Source organism: Hippopotamus amphibius, chromosome 2 (assembly GCF_030028045.1).
Source record: "Hippopotamus amphibius kiboko isolate mHipAmp2 chromosome 2, mHipAmp2.hap2, whole genome shotgun sequence".
Classification (NCBI taxonomy): Eukaryota; Metazoa; Chordata; class Mammalia; order Artiodactyla; family Hippopotamidae; genus Hippopotamus; species Hippopotamus amphibius.
Genome location: NC_080187.1, coordinates 202,068,612 through 202,087,636, shown reverse-complemented (window position 1 = coordinate 202,087,636; position 19,025 = coordinate 202,068,612). Strand labels below are relative to the sequence as shown.

Sequence of the window (19,025 nt, the reverse complement as noted above, 5' to 3'; positions counted from 1 at the left end):
AATGTGCTCAGTCCATTCCGTATGAATAGCCATCCCCAGAGTTGTGCCATGTAGCATCCTCAGGGATATTAAGTATGATTTTGTTGCCAGAATTGAAAGCTGTTGCTTGTTTAAAACAAAAAGAACCCCTCATATATCTGTATACCTTAAAGGTTTAGAATCAGATTAGAGAAAAGTTCTCTTTTAGAATCTCCCAAAGAGCCTCTAGGATAGGAATACAGCCTCCATCTTAAGTTAATTCGAAAAACTGATTAACGTCAGGGAAGGTGGACCTTCACTAGTAGAACTGCAGCAAAAACTTTTGTGTAATTGGTGTGTGGTGTTGAAAACAATCAGTGTCGTGCTTCAGTAAGCCAAGCAGTGAGGCAGTTGTTCCATTTGGATCTGCGTATCATTGTGGGTATCTTTTTTTTAGCTATGGCAGCCATTAAAACCTGTAGCAAAAGGAATTGAACTTTGCAACCATTCTTCAATAGTTGTATCACACAGAATTAAACCAAGATTTTTCAAAACAACAAAGCATAGTTAATCATATATTGCATATTATTTTCTTTCCAAAAATTTTCATCCGTTTCAGTTTGTTACTTAATAGTTTTTAATGTGTGTTGACTGATGCTTTAAATAAAAGAGAAAAAGAAAGCTCAGGATGATTAACTTACTTGTAGATACAGACTCCATCAGTGGCAGGATCAGAATTTAGTCACAGGTTTTTAAGTGTGTATAACCTTGTTGTAAACCTGAAAAGGGCTAGGGAAAAATTGGGAGAGTGGTCAGATGTAACAAGAATGAAGCACCATGTGTGTAATAATGTTAATCATTGTGACTTAAGACAAATGATTGATTGTGTCTTAGAAACTGGGACCTTAAAATGGTAACCAGAAGATTTCCACATGCTTGTATTATCTTTCCCATGCAGTCATGCACCATCGTCCTTTCTCATTTGTGGCCTGTGTTTCTCTCACTCAACCATTGCTAGCCACGCCTCCGTTTAACTTAAGCGTTTCATTGTCAGTTTTCCCTGCCCAGCCCTATGATCTCAAAATTTCAAAGAAATTTAAGACAATTTCTTCTCAGAAATCAATGTTGGGGACCAGTGCATTAGGTCTTTTGGAGAGAACTGTGAGGGTAGAGTTTACGTGTGTGATTGAGAGATTCAGATACAGTGTATTTTATGAGACACAAATGGTATAAAATCTCAGTTATTTAACTGAAGAGCATATTGGTTTATAGGACTCTAGTTCAGCAATGCTGGTGCATCAGAATCACTTGTAGGACTTGTTAGAGTGAGGATTATTGGCCCTGACTCTAGAGTGTCTGATTCAGTAGGTCTGGATTGGGACCTAAGACTTAGCATTTGTAGCATGTTCTCAGGTGGTGCTAATGCTGCAATCCAGGGACCACACCTTGAGTACCTTTTCTTAGCTCATAGTCTCTTTTTCACATAGAATAAACATACTTGTTTTTTGTTTGTCTACTTTGCTATGAACATGTTCTCTTCTGTTGGATTGCAGTATTCTTTTTGTCCTTTTGCCCCATAAAAACATTAAGGTATACTCCTTAAAGAAAATTGCCACAGTCATCTTATCACAAATTCTGTATCTACTTTCCAGTTCTCTAATACATATCACTTCTGTATAGTTGACATACAAGCATTGCTTCCTTTGTGCAATTCTGATACAAATTTCAGTTACAAAGGTATATTAACTGTGAGTAATTGCGTAAAGTACAAACTTTACTGCTGATTCTTCAGTCTACAGATCACTACATAAGTAACAAATGCACTTCATGACCAGTGGTCAATCATGTCACTTCTTTCAAAGTCCGTCAGTGATTTGTCACTGTGCACCTGTTACTGAGTTCATGCACAGAAAACAAAATGTGTAGTTGTGTTCCCTCCTTGTCTCCCAGTGATAAACTCATGTGATGTTTTACAAAGGTGGATAATCAGAAGAGGAAATTGGCCAACAAAGATTAAAGCACAGCAGAGAAGCAAAAGGTGATACTGCTGGAAGTGGAGTTTGAATTGAGCATAAATGGAGTCACAGAAGAAATGGCTGACAGTAGAAATGTTGAAACTGCTGCAGTTCAGGAGACCAGGGGAGCTTAGCAAAGGCGAACTTCCTCACATAAATGAGGAAAGTGTGTGTGGCATAAAGGATGGAGAAGTGACACTGGCATAATATTTTACATTAAAAGAACTCTTTGAGGATATATCATGACATTAAAAGCACAAAGGGTGTAATGTTGGAAGCTGATCCACGGAGCGTGACCATTCACCAAAGCATAGAAAAGGTGCTTGCTCCCTCTCATGAGTTGTACCAGGAGAAGGTGACAAGCACTGTTCACATTGCTTTTAATGAGTTTTTTTATAATGCAGTAATGCTGTACATCTCAATGGTTTTAATTTACAGGATACTGAATAAGGATTACTCTTTACTATTTTTTCATTTCTCTGTATGTTTATAACTGATGGGGAATTTATAATGTTTTGGCCAAAAAATCTTATAGGTAATGGAACAATCGTAATTTTTCCCACTGATTATTAAAATTGCTTGCATGATTTTGGCTTTTGTATGGTTATTTTTATCATCCCATACTGCGCACAGAGTAGGACTGCCTATGTATGTGTCTGTGCTTGTATATATGTATGAACACCTGCATGTATGTAAAGCCTTGATTTATATTATATAACCTTCCTAACCTTGACGCACACAAAAAATATTTGGGTAGCACACTGTGATATACAGAAGGGATTGCTCGTGGCTGAGGGGTCATGGCTGGGAAGCTCTTGCCATCCCATGCCTTGCTCTGCTGCCCCAAGAACTGAGGAGATAAATATCCTAGACACACACATAACTCATTTGAGGCCCACAGGTTAAAATGCTCCAGTGTTGAGAGAATCATAAACTCCTTGAGGAGGTGGGCCCTCATTGCACTTAGTATGGTATTTTCTGTATATTTTTGACCTAACCATGTTTGACATATAATACATACTCTTCATTGAGATTGCTTTAGAAAGATAAGAACTGTTAGTGAGTTTCCTGGAAGGCACATTTAGTACATGTCTAAAAATGTTTTATTGTACTTAATATTCCCTTTCTACAGTTATTAAGCGATTAAAATGTGTCCTTTTTATTAAAAGTGTTAGAAGTGCAGAGGTGAAACTGAAACTTGACACAGGAAACAATAAGTAGGCATGAGAGATAGATTTGTTGTCTTAGAAGAAAGGTATATGGTAAAAGTGTTTCTGATTCCTTCTATGAGCACAAAGCAAATGAAATGAAAGGGGCCTGGATAAGAACATGTGATACTCAATTATGTGCATTTTTTGTTGCACAGTGCTTGATGTCAGCTTTCCAGGTCATGTGTTTTGATAACCAAATATTGGAAGCTAAAAAAAATTAAAATTAAAATGGTATTATTTTCAACATTGGTGAGTATTATGCTCTTAGGCTATTGATGTTTTTAACTGGTGTAATAACATGGTTTTTGTGTTGACATGGTTATATAACATTTAACTAAGAGCTATCTTTTATATCACCTCCGTGGAACGTTTCAAGCCCTCAGTGTCGTGTCTCAACCTGTTTTGTTATAGAATATACGCATTATTTTTTAAGGTGGAAGTGTAATCTTGAGAGTTTGCTATTTTGTTTTTTGGAATTCTAGAATTAGGTCATATTTGTAAGAAAGTAAGACTTTGAGCAGACTGTTTTGATTTTTTTCTTAAACCATAGAAAATCTTATGGTGTGCTTTAATTAAAAAATAAGCCATATATTTTTTAAGGTTTATTGAGGTATAGACAACTAATAAAATTTTAAGATATTTAAAGTATACATCATGATGATTTGATATATGTGTACATTGTAAAAGGATTCCTCCCATCTAGTTAAATTAACACATCCATCACCTCACATATTTATATTTTTTCTTTTTTGTTTTTTTGATGAGAACATTTAAGTCCTACTCTCTTAACAAATTTCAGTTATATAGTGCAGTATTATCAACTATAGTCACTGTGTTTTACATTAGCTCCTCAGACTTTATTCGTCTTATAACTGAAAGTTTGAACCCTTTTAGCCCCCAACCCCTGTGAACCACTTTTCTACCTGATTCTATGAGTCTGACTTTTTTTCCCCAGATTCCTCATATAAGTGATATCATGCAGTATATATCTTTCTCTTTCTGACTTATTTCACTTAGCATAGTGACCGAAAGGTCCATTATGTTGTTGCAAGTAGCAGGATTTCCTTTTTTCTTATGGATGAATAATATTTCATTGTGTGTGTGTGTGTGTTTGTGTCACATCTTTATCCATTCATCCATTGATGGACACTTAGGTTATACACGTCTTGGCTGCTGTGAATGATTAAGCCAGATTTTTGTAATCTAATTTTTACCTTAACCAAGTCTGTCTTAGAAATTTGTGGAGCATGCCCAAACTATAAGTTTGACTTTATCTGCTTGCTTTCATAATAGATACATATTTCTCTAAAAATTTAATCTCTACAAAAATGCAACTTTAACAGGAATTAGAAACTGCTATTTTAACAGTTGTTATTCTTAAATTGTGGGCTTAGAGGTGATTTTTTTGATGTGGACATGTGTAAACTTTTCTACATTGAGCAAATATTTTAGAATTAATACATATTTCTTTTATAATCTGACTTATGTTATTTTAAAATACAGCTTTACTTAAATGTAATAAAATGTCTATTTCTCCTCTTTTTAGAATATAAAGTTACAATTATTACAGTTTTCTAAAAATATCCTTAAAGAGACTGGTTAACTTGGCTTTTTTATTTTTTAAATACTGCAGTTGCTTTTCTTAAGTTTGATCTTTTATTTTAGGACATATTGATGCATTTACTTCAAAGCTTTTCCTGCTAGAAGAAATTACCTCAGAAGAACTAAAAGAAAAACTTTCAGCACTCAAGTAAGAAACTTTACTTTGTGGTGGGAATTTTAAAACTTGTTAATATGATCACTAATTTTCCTTTATCTGTAAATATTAGTTAAGTTTAAATTATTTATTTTCAGGACTTTTAGTCCTTTAATACATTGAGGCTTCCCCTGACCCAGTTTGTGATCCATTTCACATTAATCATTTCCATTTCCAGATTAAATGTACTAGTGGCACCAGTATTTCTACTTAAGACAAAGGAGACTAGAACAACAAAGGAGTCTTCCATCTTGGCAGTGTATGGGAGCATACAGCTCACCCCTTTTCAGGGACAGGAAGGAACATGACAGTCAGACTCTTAGCTCTCAGTGATGTGTACACTCATGTAGACATCCTAACTTCTAAAAGTTTGTTCTTTTACCAACTATTACTGTACATAGGATTGAAATGAATTTAACTTACATCTCACAGCTTTCCAGGAAGGACTGGTGGTAGTTTTAGCTCCATTTTATATATAAGGAAACTGGAACTTGGAGTGACTTTTCCCAGAGCACACAGCTGGGCTAGGGTGACAGCCTTGGTAGTTAATATGTTTGATTTACCTCTAAGGATGGGAAATTGTCCTGACACGTATTAGTTCCATAGTTCCAGCTTTGGGGCTTGTCATAGTTTTTGAAGTCTCCAGATTCAAACTTGAATTCTCTGCTTATATTTAAAAACATCTACTTCTATTGTAAGGATTGCTTCTCTTGAGGGGTAACCTTTTATTTACATATGTGAATAGAAAAGCCTTTGCATATTTTATTCACTGCCTGCTCTACCTCTCCCAATGAAAACCATTCTAAAATAAATAATGAAGGGAATGAGTTTAGGTCTAGAAGAGATACTGAATCAGTATCTTATATTTTATTTCCCTTTATTCATTTAAAGTACCTCTCAATTTCTTTGGAATTCACCACTACCATCTCTAAAAGTCAAACTCTTCTGCAGATTAGTTCTACTAAAGACTTTTTAAAACTTTTAAACTTAAAAAAAATTTTAAACTTATAAACTTCTCAAAAGGTTTATAGTTTCAATATAAAATAGTCATCTCTTTACAACTGTTCTCACTCACACAAACCAAATACTTTATGATTTTGAAGAGAAATCAGAATATGGCAAAGATTAAGTAAATATTATAATTGAATCAAATAAGAAGTAAATTTTGGTATTCTGTTTTTTACATTATTTCCTCTGTTGTTTTCATTTGTTATTGAGGACATTTCTCTTCCTGAGGAGCTGTAATTGTTAAGAGTAAGTTTTCTTGTTGCTTAGTTTTATACGGATTTCTTCTGTTTAATAGGATTTCAAGTTTGTTTAACATCCTTCAACACATTCTAAGAAAATTAAGTAGGTAAGTGCTTTGGAGGCATTTTGTGTGGATATATCTAATTTTCTTGGCTGAAAACTCATATAAACTTTGAATATCTGTTGTCAGGAATAGATAGAAAATAACCTAGAAATACAAAATTTATTCTGTTGTGTCAAAGTTGAAATTGGAAAGTATAAATAAGAAGGTAATGTAATAATCTCTGGCTTTAATAAGCTTGCAATTACATTTTTCTGTAAGGCAATTATAATTTCCTATTGCCACTATAACAAATTACCACAAACTTAGTGGCTTTAAATAACACAAATTTATTCTCTTACAGTTCTGAAGGTCAAAAACCTGAAATCATTTTCACTGGACTAAACTTGTGTCAGCAGGGCTGGCTCCTTGTGGTGGCTCTGAGGAGACAGTTGTTTCCTTGCCTTGATTTTCAGCTTCTAGTGGCTACCTGTATTTCTTTTCTTTTCTTTTTTAATTGAAGTATAGTTGGTGTACAGTATTACATTAATTTCAAGTGTACTGCCTAGTGATTTGACATTTGCAAACATCATGAAATGATCACAATGTCTAATAACCATCTGTCCCCATACAAAGTTATTACAATTTTTTTTTTAAAGATTTATTTTATTATTTATTTATTTATTTATTTTGGTTTTGGCTGTGTTGGGTCTTTGTTGCTGCGAGCGGGGTTTCTCTGGTGGTGGCAAGTGGGGCTACTCTTTGTTGCTGTGGGTGGGTTTCTCAGTGTGGTGGCTTCTCTTGTTGTGGAGCTCTAGGCGCACGGGCTTTGGTAGTTGCAGTGCCTCGGCTCAGTAGTTGTGGCTCGAGGGCTCTAGAGCACAGGCTCAGTAGTTGTGGCACACGGGCTTAGTTGCTCCACAGCAAGTGGGATCTTCCCAGCTGAGGGCTTGAACCCCTGTCCCCTGCATTGGCAGGCGGATTCTTAACCACTGCGCCACCGAGGAAGCCCTATTACAATAGTATAGATCATATTCTTTATGCTGTGTATTAGCCTTGTGGCTTATTTATTTCATAACTGGAAGTTTGTGCCTCTTAAATCCTGTTCACCTATTTCTCCCCACACACACCACCTCTAACCGGCAGCTACCCTTTTGTTTCTGTATCTGTGAGTCTCTCTTCATCTTGTTTGTTTCTATTGTTTTTCAGATTCCATATATAAGTAAGTCATGCAGTATTTGTCTTTCTCTGACTTATTTCACGGGGCATGATATACTTTAGATCCATCCATGTTGTTGCAAATGCAAGATTTCATTTTTTATGACTAATATTCCATTGTGTATATATCACATCTTCTTTATCTGTTTATCAATAGACACTTAACTTGCTTTTATATCTTGGCTATTGTAAGTACTGCTGTGAACATTGGTGTGCATATATATTTTTGAATTAGTGTTTTTGTGTTCTTGGGGTAAATTTCCAGGAGTGGAATTGCTGGATCATACGGTAGTTCTATTTTTAATATTTTGAGGGATCTGCATATTGTTTCCCATAGTGGCTGCACCAGTTTATAATTCCACCAGCAGTGTACAGCAGTTTCTTGTTCTCCACATCCTTGCCAACACTGATTTGTTGTCTTTTTGATGATAGCCATTCTGACAGGCATGAGGTGATATCTCATTGTGGTTTTTATTTGAATTTCCCTAGTGATTAATGATGTTGGGCATCTGTATGTCTTCTTTGGAAAAATACCTATACTTCTTTACTTGTAACCTCTTACTCCATCTTCAGAGTACATCAGTCAAATTTTTGCTTTCGTTATCACATTGCATCCTTAATTGCATTTATAAAGCCATCGATGGCTAACATTCACAGGTTCTGGAGAGAGGATGTGAACATTCTGGGGGAGCATTATTCAGCCTTCCATAGCTATATTATTTCCATTTTCAAGATAAGAAAGCAACATAGAGGCTAGTCATCAAAAGTCATTAGGTCCATAGCAAATCGTAGAATATAGATTTTCCACATGATCATTTGTCAAACCGTTTCGTTATACGAACTTTTGCACTCCTCTCATGCCCTTACCAAAAGATGAACTAAAAAACAATTCAAGAGTTTGAACTAATGGTCAAAAACCTCAAAGTTTTAACTCCCCTACTTAACTTTTTATGCAACTAGAGAGATGTTAGTTTTCTTATTTAAAAAATGATGGTGTTGAGTTCAGTAATTTCCTAAGTACTCCTCAGTTCTGAGATTCTGTTGCAAGATTTTTGTTTTATATATTCCATTCTTCATGTGAAGTACAATGCTTAAACATGAAATTTGCCAAGTGCTTTTTGAAACTTTATTATCACTATCTTAGCTTATGTATTAGTTTTCTACTGCAGCTGTAACAAATTGCCACAAAATTAGTGTTGACAAGAGAAATTGATTATCTTGCAGGTCTGTGAGTCAGGAGTCTAACAGCTCTTCTCAGGCTGAAATCAAGGTGTCACTTTTCTGCCTTCTTTTCTGTAGGTAGGGTCTGTTTCCTTGATTTTTGTGTATTCTAGAGGCTACCTGCATTCTTTGGCTTGTGGCACTCTTCCTTTCCTTTGTTTTCAGAGTTTCAGAGGCAAGTTACGTCCTCCTCACATCACATCACTCTCACCTCTTTCGAAGTCACAGCTTCCTCTGAGTCTCTTCTGCCTCCTTCTTCTACATATTAAGGACTCATGGTTACAGTGAGCACACTAAAATAATATAGAAAAATCTTACATTTTAAAATCAACTGATTAGGAACCTTAATACCACTTTAATTCCATCTTAATTTACCTTTGCCGTGTAATATAGCATATTCACAAATTCTAGGGTTTAGGATATATGTTTTGGGGGGAGGCCATTATTCTTCCTACTGATATTTGTATCCATGCATGTACATTGCACTCATACAGCACTTTTAAGATGTTCTTCCTTGGAGTGTCTCATTCTCCGTGAATTCTATCTGTAAACCAAAGCACTCTTCATTTTTAGTGAAGGAGGTTAAGGTATAAAGTTTTCATTGGTAAAAGCTCAGTCTTTGAAATGTTACTTATTCCTGTTATCAAATCGATTATTATTCACTTCCTTATGTTGAAATAGAAAATAATTGTTTGGGGAAAAAATTCTCCAGAGAATAAGAATAGTTCTCTGAACATCTTTTGTCAATACCTATTACTTTTCTGTTTAAAAACAGTTATGAATTAATGAAAACCTTATCAGGTTTGTAGGAAGATCCTTGTAAGATGACTAATCCTTATTGTTAGTGATAGATTGTGGGAAGGAACTAATATCCTCCATAGTACCTTTGAGCTAGAAGAGTATAAAATCACCCCCCAAAACACAGTATATTAATCGTATCCTTTTAGCTCTTTATGTTGTCACACTGAATTCCTTAAAGAGAAAGGGAAATTGTAGAAAGGGAAATTCTAAAGAGAAAGGGAAAATGTAGATTTGACAGAACTTATTGTGACAGTAGAAGATCGTAATTAAGGGCATGGCTTTTGGTGTTCGACTGCCTGGGTTTATATCCAGGTCCTGCACTCAGAACTTTGGGCAAATTACTTAGCATGTCTAATATTTGTTTATCTCTAATATGGGGTTAGTAATTAATATTATTCCTTAAGGGTTTGTTGTGAAGAATTTAATGATGAATTGGATATAAACAGTATAATAGTCATTAGTTCATGATAAACATTCAGTACTTATTAACTGCTTTGGTTGCTGCTATTCTCATGGCTCATATTTTCAGGATTTGACCACATAAATATAAACAATTATGTATATACTGAGCATTTGTTGATTTGTGTTTTTTGAAGATATTTCATGCATTCAGTCCAGGGACAAATACTTAGTGAGATTGTCTAGGACCAGGTTGTTGTACAGCCTAGCGTTAGGTATAGTCAGTTGTTCCATTGACCGTTTCTGCCACTTTATTTTAAACTTCTCAGTGTAGTAAATGTGTCACATTTACTTCTCTATCTCTGTTCACCTATTAGTAGACACAACATAGGTGCAGTGTATGTTTAATTAATGTAAATGTTGTGTATAGGAATCGTACGTATGTGTACTCGTGTATTCATATATATATGTATATGTACTTTTCAGTATGTGTTGTCCATAGATTAGAGCATTAGCCAGACTATTTGTTTCCCACTAAATTATTGAAAAGTTACAAATTGACTGATGTTAACAGTGAAAATAATTATATATCCTGAACTTAGAATAGGAACTAAAATTAGTTGCTAAAAAGGCATGAAAATAGTTTAAAAGATTCTTAAATCTTATTTGGTCATAAAAGTGTTTTTAGAGGTGGTGTCCCATTCCCCTAATTGTTTTCAGTTTTATTAGTAGATCACGATAAGAAAGTGCTATTGAAATTGATGTAGTGAACCAATGAGTTGAGTTTCATTTTGTGGATTTAGCTTGCAGGAGGGTTCCTACTTGTTGTCTCATGCAGCAGAAGATTCTTCACTCCTGATCTACAAGACATCTGATGGAAAAGTTACTAGGACAGCATACAATTTGCATAAAACACATTGCAGCCTTCCTGGTGTGCCTTCCAGTCTTTCAGTTCCCTGGGTCCCGTTAGATCCCAGTCTCTTATTACCATATCATATCCATCATGGAAGAATACCTTGTACTTTTCCACCTAAATCACTGGGTCCCACAGCCCAGCAGAAGGTAAGATCTTTTTTGAAATTAAATGTTCCATTAGGTTGTTTATTATTAATCTGTTTCACTGACTATACAATATTTCAACCCGATGTCCACATTTGCCATGTTAATCACGACACCATTCTAAAAATAATATCTATAGGTTGGATAGCTAAAGTCGTACGCTATACTGAATCCAGGTGTTATGTCAATGGAACTTTCTATTTTTGTAAGGTTTGTAAGTCAACTAAAGAAAATCCTATTAACCTGCCCAGTGAGGACATGGGCAAGGCAACCACACAGTTAAATCCCTGTGTTCCTATGAAAAGCAAAGTTATAATTTTTTTGCAATTTTTATTTATGTTTACTGTTCCATTTCATTAAATATTTGAGGCAATTTGCAGAATACATACAACATAATTATGATACAATTAAAAATTGATAAGTAGGATATGGGAAAATATAAAAGCAAGTGTTAGTGATTAGTGACTGCAGTGTCTTTAAGTATAATAAAATGTTAAGATGTAAATTGTGTTTTAACACTAAGTATTTTGTAACTTAATATTTTAGTTATAATTAATGTTATGCTTTATGGAATCCTTCTCAGAAATACCAGTTGAATGATATTTCTGTATCTGAAAACTTCTGTAAAACCATGGTTAGAGATTCTCTTTACTATGTCACTCATTCTTTATATCATGTAAGAAGTTCCAGTTTGAGTTTCGTTGAAGGAAAAATTTTATTCTCTACAAGTGAATCTGACTGTTCAGTCAACAATAATACAGTACATTTTCCTTTCCCGCTGCGAAAAATCTTTGAGTCAAAATTATTGTCTGAGTTCTCTACTCTTCTCAATATGTTTACCCCAGAACATCTTTCACTTGTATATCCCATGGATATTTTCTTTTCTTTTTTTTCCCTTCTATGTTAAGTTAATCTGTAAATGTCCACAGGTCTTTTTAAGAAATAGCTGGAATGCAAATATTAAGGATTTTTTTTTTGGTAATTTACAGTGATTTTATGGTTTATAGGGGTTGTTTGTTTTTCAGTTCTCCACCCTAATATTATTACTGAGAGGATCTTCTTAGAAATGACAACTTCTTATACATTCTTAGTTAACGTTGGCCAAGAAAACATATAAATGTGGTTAACTAGCTGGGACAAGTGAAAGAATGGAGAAAGTGAGTTATTAGTATTTTAAGTCATGTTAGCTACAGTTTTTGTTGGCTATTTCCAGTTTAAATTTAATATAAGTAGTGATTTTTATAACCTCCTAAGGCAACATTTTCTTAACGTAAACATAATAATTGAAAACTGTTTTTGAAGAATTTGTTATTTTTAAGAGAATGATTTCGTTTTAACTTAGAAACTTTGGTTATAGTTTTACCTGTAACATCTAACTGTGTGAGTGGCTTGTTCCTTTTTAGTGAGGACGAGCAGTTTAATGTCTTGACACAGTTCCATATTTTCCAGATTTGACCATATAAACAATTATGTCTATACTGAGCGTTTGTTGATTTGTGTTTTTTGAAGATATTTCGTGCATTTAGTCCAGGGACAAATACTTAGTGAAATTGTCTAGGACCAGGTTGTTGTGCCGCCTAGCATTAGTTATAGTAAACAATTAGCTAACTAGTGCTTGGTTTGATGTTTTTTTCAAGCTCATGGAGAGTTTTTGGTGATCTCTTACATATCCCCCTACAATCTAGCCCTACATATGTAGGAATTACCTCATCTTTCTCCCTTACTTCCTCCTAGTGAGGCCAGGGGAATGGGACTTCCTAGTCCCCCAAGCTAAACACAGATAGGGATTCTAGCTTTAGCAGCAAAGGAAAAGACCAGAGCTTCAGGAAACCCTGGGACATAAGATCTTATATGGAACAGAAATCATCTACTTATTTCATGATGTAAAAACTCATATAGCAGGTGTCTCTGCCTCTAATACAATTCCTTAGTCCCTAGTCCATTTAAACTCAGATGTCATCTTTGTGTAGTACCTTAAGCACTAATCCTGAGAGATACCCCAGTAGAGCCTGAGTCTGCCTCTTTCTGCATCAAGCAGAACTTAACAAGAGGATCCCATTTGCTTCCTGTGCTACTCCTGACTTGCTCTGATGCTAGTCTTTTTGTAATGGCTCTGTGCCTATCCCTTTTCTCCTTCCACAACTTCGGTAATGAATATGGATCTCACACACACACACACACACACACACATGCACATACACACCTACATATGCATGTACAGGTCAAAATGCTTGCAATATAGTATATACAATTAATGTGCTCAGTATGCTTTTATAGTAAGTACCAGTCGAGTGAGGAGTGGTATACGTAATCTAAAAACACAGCAGTTTTTTAATCAGTATGTTAAAAAAGTTCGTCAGATTCAGACAGACAGACTGGCAGACTCAAACCCTAACTCAAGTTTGTCTTTTCTAGTCATCTAATTGTATACCAAAAAAATGCCCCTCAAGAGACAAGATATTAGGTGAAGGTAGCTGGAGTTTGATTCATTCTCAGTGAGCCAGTAGCCTCTTGGAGCAATGCTAGTAATATTTCTGTTGTATAAGGAATATGAGAGAGTGCAATTGGAATTACAGTCACTCCCAGGTCTGGAACACACTGGAAAAGATGTGAAGAAATAGAAGGGGGTGCAAGGTCACTAAAGAAAATAGAGGTAGGGTTTCCTAGGTGGCGCAGTGGTTAAGAATCCGCCTGCCAATGCAGAGGACATGGGTTCGATCCCTGCTCCAGGAAGATCCCACATGCCACGGAGCAACTAAGCCCATAAAAAGAAAAAGAAAATAGAGGTAGATATGGACAGGTTCTGGGGAAATTGTTTCAGGCTGTAGCTTTAGTCCTTCTCTGCAAGGCCTGGCTTTCTCAATTACCCTGTTTTAAAACTTTATACTCTTCCAGTGGCCAAGCAGGCAACAGCATTTCCAGATCTCATCTTCAGTGGGACTATAATTAGCAAAGGATTGCATCCTAAGAATACAGTCTCTTCCCTAGACTGTGTGAGCTAGAAAGTGGGAGTGAGTAGAAACTTGTGCTGAGGAGGAGTAGATATAAAGGTAGAACCAGCACCCCAACAAAGCTTCTCCCTCCTACTTCCCTTCTTCCTCTTTTCCCATCCTCTGTAATCGTCTTCCAGTTTTTCCTTCCTCCTTTTCTTTATTTCTTTCTTGCTCTTCTCTTCCAGCCTCTCAATTTTCCTTTCAAATTGGGGTCTTTTTTTCTTTTCCCTTCCTTTTACATTTATTCTTTTTATCCTTCTCTTTTGGACTCTTCTGTTTTTCTTACTCTTTGTCACTTTCTCCATTTCAGAATTTCTTGTATCTACCACCTCTGACCTTCTTGTATTTCCTATCCCTCCTTTCCTATTTTTCATTTCTTCTTTTCTCCTGCCCTTCAGTTTCATTATTGCACACACATTGCTCTAAAGGCCTGTCATTCCCTCATTTTCTCATTTAACATTTCAAATTTTTCCCAGATATAACACAAAGAGTGGTTTTCCTCTTCTCATCTCTCTATTTACCCTGATCTGTGTCCTTACCTGATTGTTATTTGAAAGTTTTATACTTTAAAACGCTGTCAGATTAAAGCTTGCTTAGAAGCAGTTAAGTGGCTGGGGATAAAAATATATAAAGGACCATTTGCAAGGTAATTAGTCCAAGTATAAATAATAGAGTTGACTGTGTTTAAGTATGTTGTAAACATGTTAAGCCTTTCTGTTCTTTGCTTCATCTCTTAGATGGGTGGAACAAGAATGCCTACCCGCAGCCGCAGGAATTCAGTTTCCATGGAAACCAAAAGCCTGCCTGCTCAGCAAGTTGAAAATGAAGGAGTGGCTCCAAGTAAAAGAAAAATAACTTAAGGACTGTACCATGGAAAACAAAGGAAAACCAGTTATCACAACATTCAGTTTAGAAAAGTTTGAGGGGAATATAGCTGAAAGATCTGTAGGCGAGGGGAATGTTTTTCTTTTGCTGTCCTTGAGAGTTTTTAGGGTGCATGGAAAAAACACATTGACTATGTGAAGCAGTGTTCCAACTAAAATGGAATGTTGTGCTCTTAATTTAAGGAGACTAGATAAATGTTTTAACATTATCATTGCAGGGAAATATAGAGAGAAGAAATTATTTTTATAGTAGACCTTTTGCAAAAAATTGTGTAAGTAGGAAAGTAATTTGCTTTATTCAAGAGCAATATTTATCATTATGTATTATGTTAATAATTTAAGTTGTATTGCCGGTCTGTTGAGGTTGGCTCAAAAGGTTAAATCTTGCCACTGTCAGAGATAATTTTGAGCTGCGTAACCATATTTCTGACCCAATTGACAGGTTTTATATACTACAGTACTTTTGAAAGATGATTGTTGCAGGTTAATGAAGTTAATATCTTTAAAAACTTGGTGAAATTCCATTGCAGAAGCCAAAAAGGAAAATAAAAAATAAAAAACTCTGTGCCTCTGAAAATTCACAAGTAAGTTAACAGTTTTTTGTTGGGCAGTCATCAGTTTAAAAAAAGAAAACAAAACCTGTGGTATAACAGGTTCAGTGACGAATGCCTCTATCTCTTGGCACAAATCCTGGCTAAGTGCTGAAATACACTACTAAAAGCAAAGTACATTTTTTAGAAAAATCTCATGTTTCAACCAACAAGGCTAATGTGTGGTAAAACAGAGGGTATTTTTCCCCATCTATACTGACTTAAATTTTTCACAACCATGGAGTTGAATTTGTAAAAGGGCATGAACAATTGATATTATTATAGCCAATAATAAGAAGGGAATGTACTTAAGAAGGGGTGGACTTATTTAATTTTTGTATTCCTCTTCTTTAATGTGCACTAAATATGTGCATCTTTTGTGAAATACAAGCTTTGTAATCCAGGGCAATATTTGTTTTTGGAATTTTTTATGCATTTTATATTAATATAAGAAATTAGGCCTAGAAACCTTCTCAGCTGCTATAAGTAGCAGTTAAGTGTTTTATCTACTACCAAGTTTTGATTTTTTTGGTTGGTTGTAAAATATTTTTAAATTAATGAGCAATTATTAGTAAAATTGTTTTATGTATTTTAATCTACAGTTTCCTCATCCTGCCATAAAATATTAAGCTTTGTTTTCAGTGGTCTTGATCTTTTTTTTTTTTAAACTTTGTCACTTACCCGTATTTCCCAGAAGTATTCCTGTTGTGAGTCATTTGGCAGTGAACCAAGGGAGGGGCAGGGATTCCCTTGAAATTTGCTCTTTTAAAAAAACTAGACAATGATTGCTTCAGAATTCTGAATACCAGAAAGACTTGGCTTTCATTTTTTTTTAGTATTACTTTTTGCTTAGTAAAATGTGTGATCTTACAAGTGGTTATTTTGAAATTAGCTTAGCCATCTATTTGAGTGACCATGATTATATAAAGCTAGACTTTGTTTTCCAGTTGTGCTTAGTCAAGCCTCTTTTTTTTAATGTATATTTGATCTTGTCTTGTGTTATTTTTCTTGATTTTTTTTTTAATACTGAGAATGTATAAGCAAGAAAGTGACATTGACAATGTGAGCAAAGATTTAAAAAAAAACAAAAACAAAAAACAGACTCAGTGTTGGCAAGGATGTGATGAGCCTGGCCCACTTACAGTGTGGGGGTAAAGGTAGAAATACTTCATTCAGTAAATGTTTGAGTGCATCCATATGCCACACGACCTAAAGGTGGTCCTCACATCTACTCTCTCATAAAATTTTTTCATATGTCGCAATATTTATTTATTTAACTTACTTTCTTCTTGAATAGACTACTAGCTATGCCAGGGTAGGGCATATTTGTTCACTAGTATGTAACAAACACCTGACAGTGTCTATCGTAGTTGCTCAGTAGATATAAGTTGCATGTATAAATAAATGAATGTCTAGGTATGGGGGATAGATTTTCTTTTTCCCATGAGCTAATATTCTAGTGGAAGACACAATACTGATCTATGAGATAAGTACCCAGGTAAAGTAATATAAGAAGGTCATCTAACCTTGACCTGATAATTAAGGAAGGTTCTGAGATAAATCTTGAGCTGAGTCTTTTAAAAATGAGTAAGAGTTATAAGGAAAGAATGAAAGATCTTCCACACAGAAAGAAAGAAGCATATGCAGAGGTGAAAGATGGCCAGATTGTAGGCTGTGAACGTGGGAGATGAGAGAAAAAGCTATATAGGATACAACAGACGTGCCATACTATGGCGTTTGAATTTTGTCCTGTGTAATATGGGAACTAGTAGTGATTTTTATAATAAAAATAAATAATATGATCAGATGTACTTTTGAAAACGTTCTTGTTGGCATTAGTCTAGAGAATGGAATGGAGTTGGGAGAGACTGTAGGGAAGGAGAAAAGTTGCAAAACTATGTTATGATAATTGAAAAATGGTAAAGCCCTGAGTTAAAGCAGTAACAGTAGGGCTGGGGGGCTTCCCTGGTAGTACAGTGGTTAAGACTCTGCCTTCCGATGCAGGGGGCGCGGGTTCATGATCCCTGGTCAGGGAACTAAGATCTCATATGCTCAGTGGTGTAGCCAAAAAAGAAAAAAAGAGTCAGGATGGGCTCAAGTGATTATTGGTAGGGAGAGTCAAATAAGACTTCCAGGTTCCTCATATGGGATACTGGGTAAATAACAGTGTCACTTATTGAGAAAGTACAAGGAGGAGTGTGATTAGAGTGGGAAGAGAACTTACTTAAAATGTTCCTTTCTTTTCACCACTCGTATTCCTTGGATTCTGGGTCCAGGTGTGCTAGTTGTTGTTGTTGTTGGCTGCATTGGGTCTTTGCTGCTGCCTGTGGGCTTTTCTCTGGCTGCAGTGAGTAGGGGCTGCTCTTTATTACTGTGCGTAGGCTTCTCAGTGCGGTGGCTTCTCTTGTTGTGGTGCACAGGCTCTGGGCATGCGAGCTTCAGTAGTTGTGGCATGTGTGCTCAGTAGTTGTGGCACATGGACTTAGTTGCTCCACGGCATGTGGGATCTTCGCAAACCAGGGATCAAACCCGTGTCCCCTGCATTGGCAGGCAGATTCTTAACCACTGTGCCACCAGGGAAGTCCCCAGAGTGTGCTATTATTGCTGCATAATAAATTACCCCAAAACTTTGCTAGTTAAAACCACAAATAATTATTATCTCAGCGTTTCTGTAGGTCAGGAGTCCACACACAGCTTAGCTGGGTGCCGCTGGCACAGGGTCTCATAAAGTTGCTGTCAAGCTGTTGGCTGGAGCCACAGTGGTCTGAAGGCTTGTGTGGGCCTGGAGCATCTGCTTCCAAGAAAACTCACTCGTGTTAGTGATGGAATTCCTCAGTGTCTCACTGGTTGTTAGCAGGAAGCCTCATCCTCACTATGTGTACCTCTCCATAGGTCTGTTTGAGTGTCCTCATGACATAGCAGCTGGCTTACCCCAGAGTGCACAGTCTAAGAGCAAGGAGGAAGCCACAGTGTCTTTTATGGCCCAGTCCTGGAAGTCAAATACTGTCATGTATGCTATATTTTCCTTGTTAGAAATAAGTTACTAAGTCCACACTCAGGCTTCGCGAACTCTTGAAGGGAGGAGTATAAAAAGATGTAGTGAACATATTTTTAAATCACCATATCATGAAAATTTTAGGCATATAGAAGAATTAGGTTTAGGGTGGAGAGAAAAGAAGGGACACTTCTACAAAATGTCTTATCTCATGTTAAATCTGAGATAGAGATAGTTGGTGTCAAAGATAGTTGATCATTTGAGTTTTGAACTCAAGAGAAAAAGCTGATCTCATCAGTACAGATTTGGGAATTATTGCTGTACTGGTGATTGAAATCAGAGAAAAGGATGACATAGCAGTAATGAGTGAAATGAGGAAAGGACCATGAATGGAGCCCCAGGAAAAACCGTAAAACTTCAGTAAAGGGAGAAGTTTCATTAAAGTGGCTAGTGTGGAAGTCAGATGTATAAATGTTAAGCAGTAAGAAAGTGAGGTGGAAGCATGAAAATCCTCATTGCAACACTTGGAAATAGTTCCTATTCCTTTCCATTTCTACTTGGATTCTGTTTGGACACCATGAACATTTTAGAGATATTAGAAGGAGGCACAGGTTTAGGGTAAAGAGGGGATAGAACA

At 35.9% G+C, this 19,025-nt stretch overlaps 1 protein-coding gene across 6 annotated transcripts in view; it reads left to right on the top strand.

Annotated features, from left to right (window-relative positions):
• ICE2 (interactor of little elongation complex ELL subunit 2) overlaps positions 1-17,153 on the top strand; it is a 75,484-nt gene extending 58,331 nt beyond the window's left edge. For 3 of the 6 annotated variants that reach the window (XM_057723677.1, XM_057723681.1, XM_057723680.1), the window contains 4 exons: positions 4,850-4,934; positions 6,244-6,294; positions 10,671-10,929; positions 14,657-17,153. In XM_057723677.1, coding sequence (XP_057579660.1) covers positions 4,850-4,934; positions 6,244-6,294; positions 10,671-10,929; positions 14,657-14,779 — 518 coding nt within the window. In that variant the 3' untranslated portion in view covers positions 14,780-17,153. Of the gene's footprint in view, positions 1-1,936; positions 2,389-4,849; positions 4,935-6,243; positions 6,295-10,670; positions 10,930-11,951; positions 12,084-14,656 lie in introns of those variants that run through there. The other 3 variants (XR_009051476.1, XM_057723679.1, XM_057723682.1) reach the window with 3 other exon arrangements.
• The last annotated feature ends 1,872 nt before the right edge of the window (positions 17,154-19,025 follow it).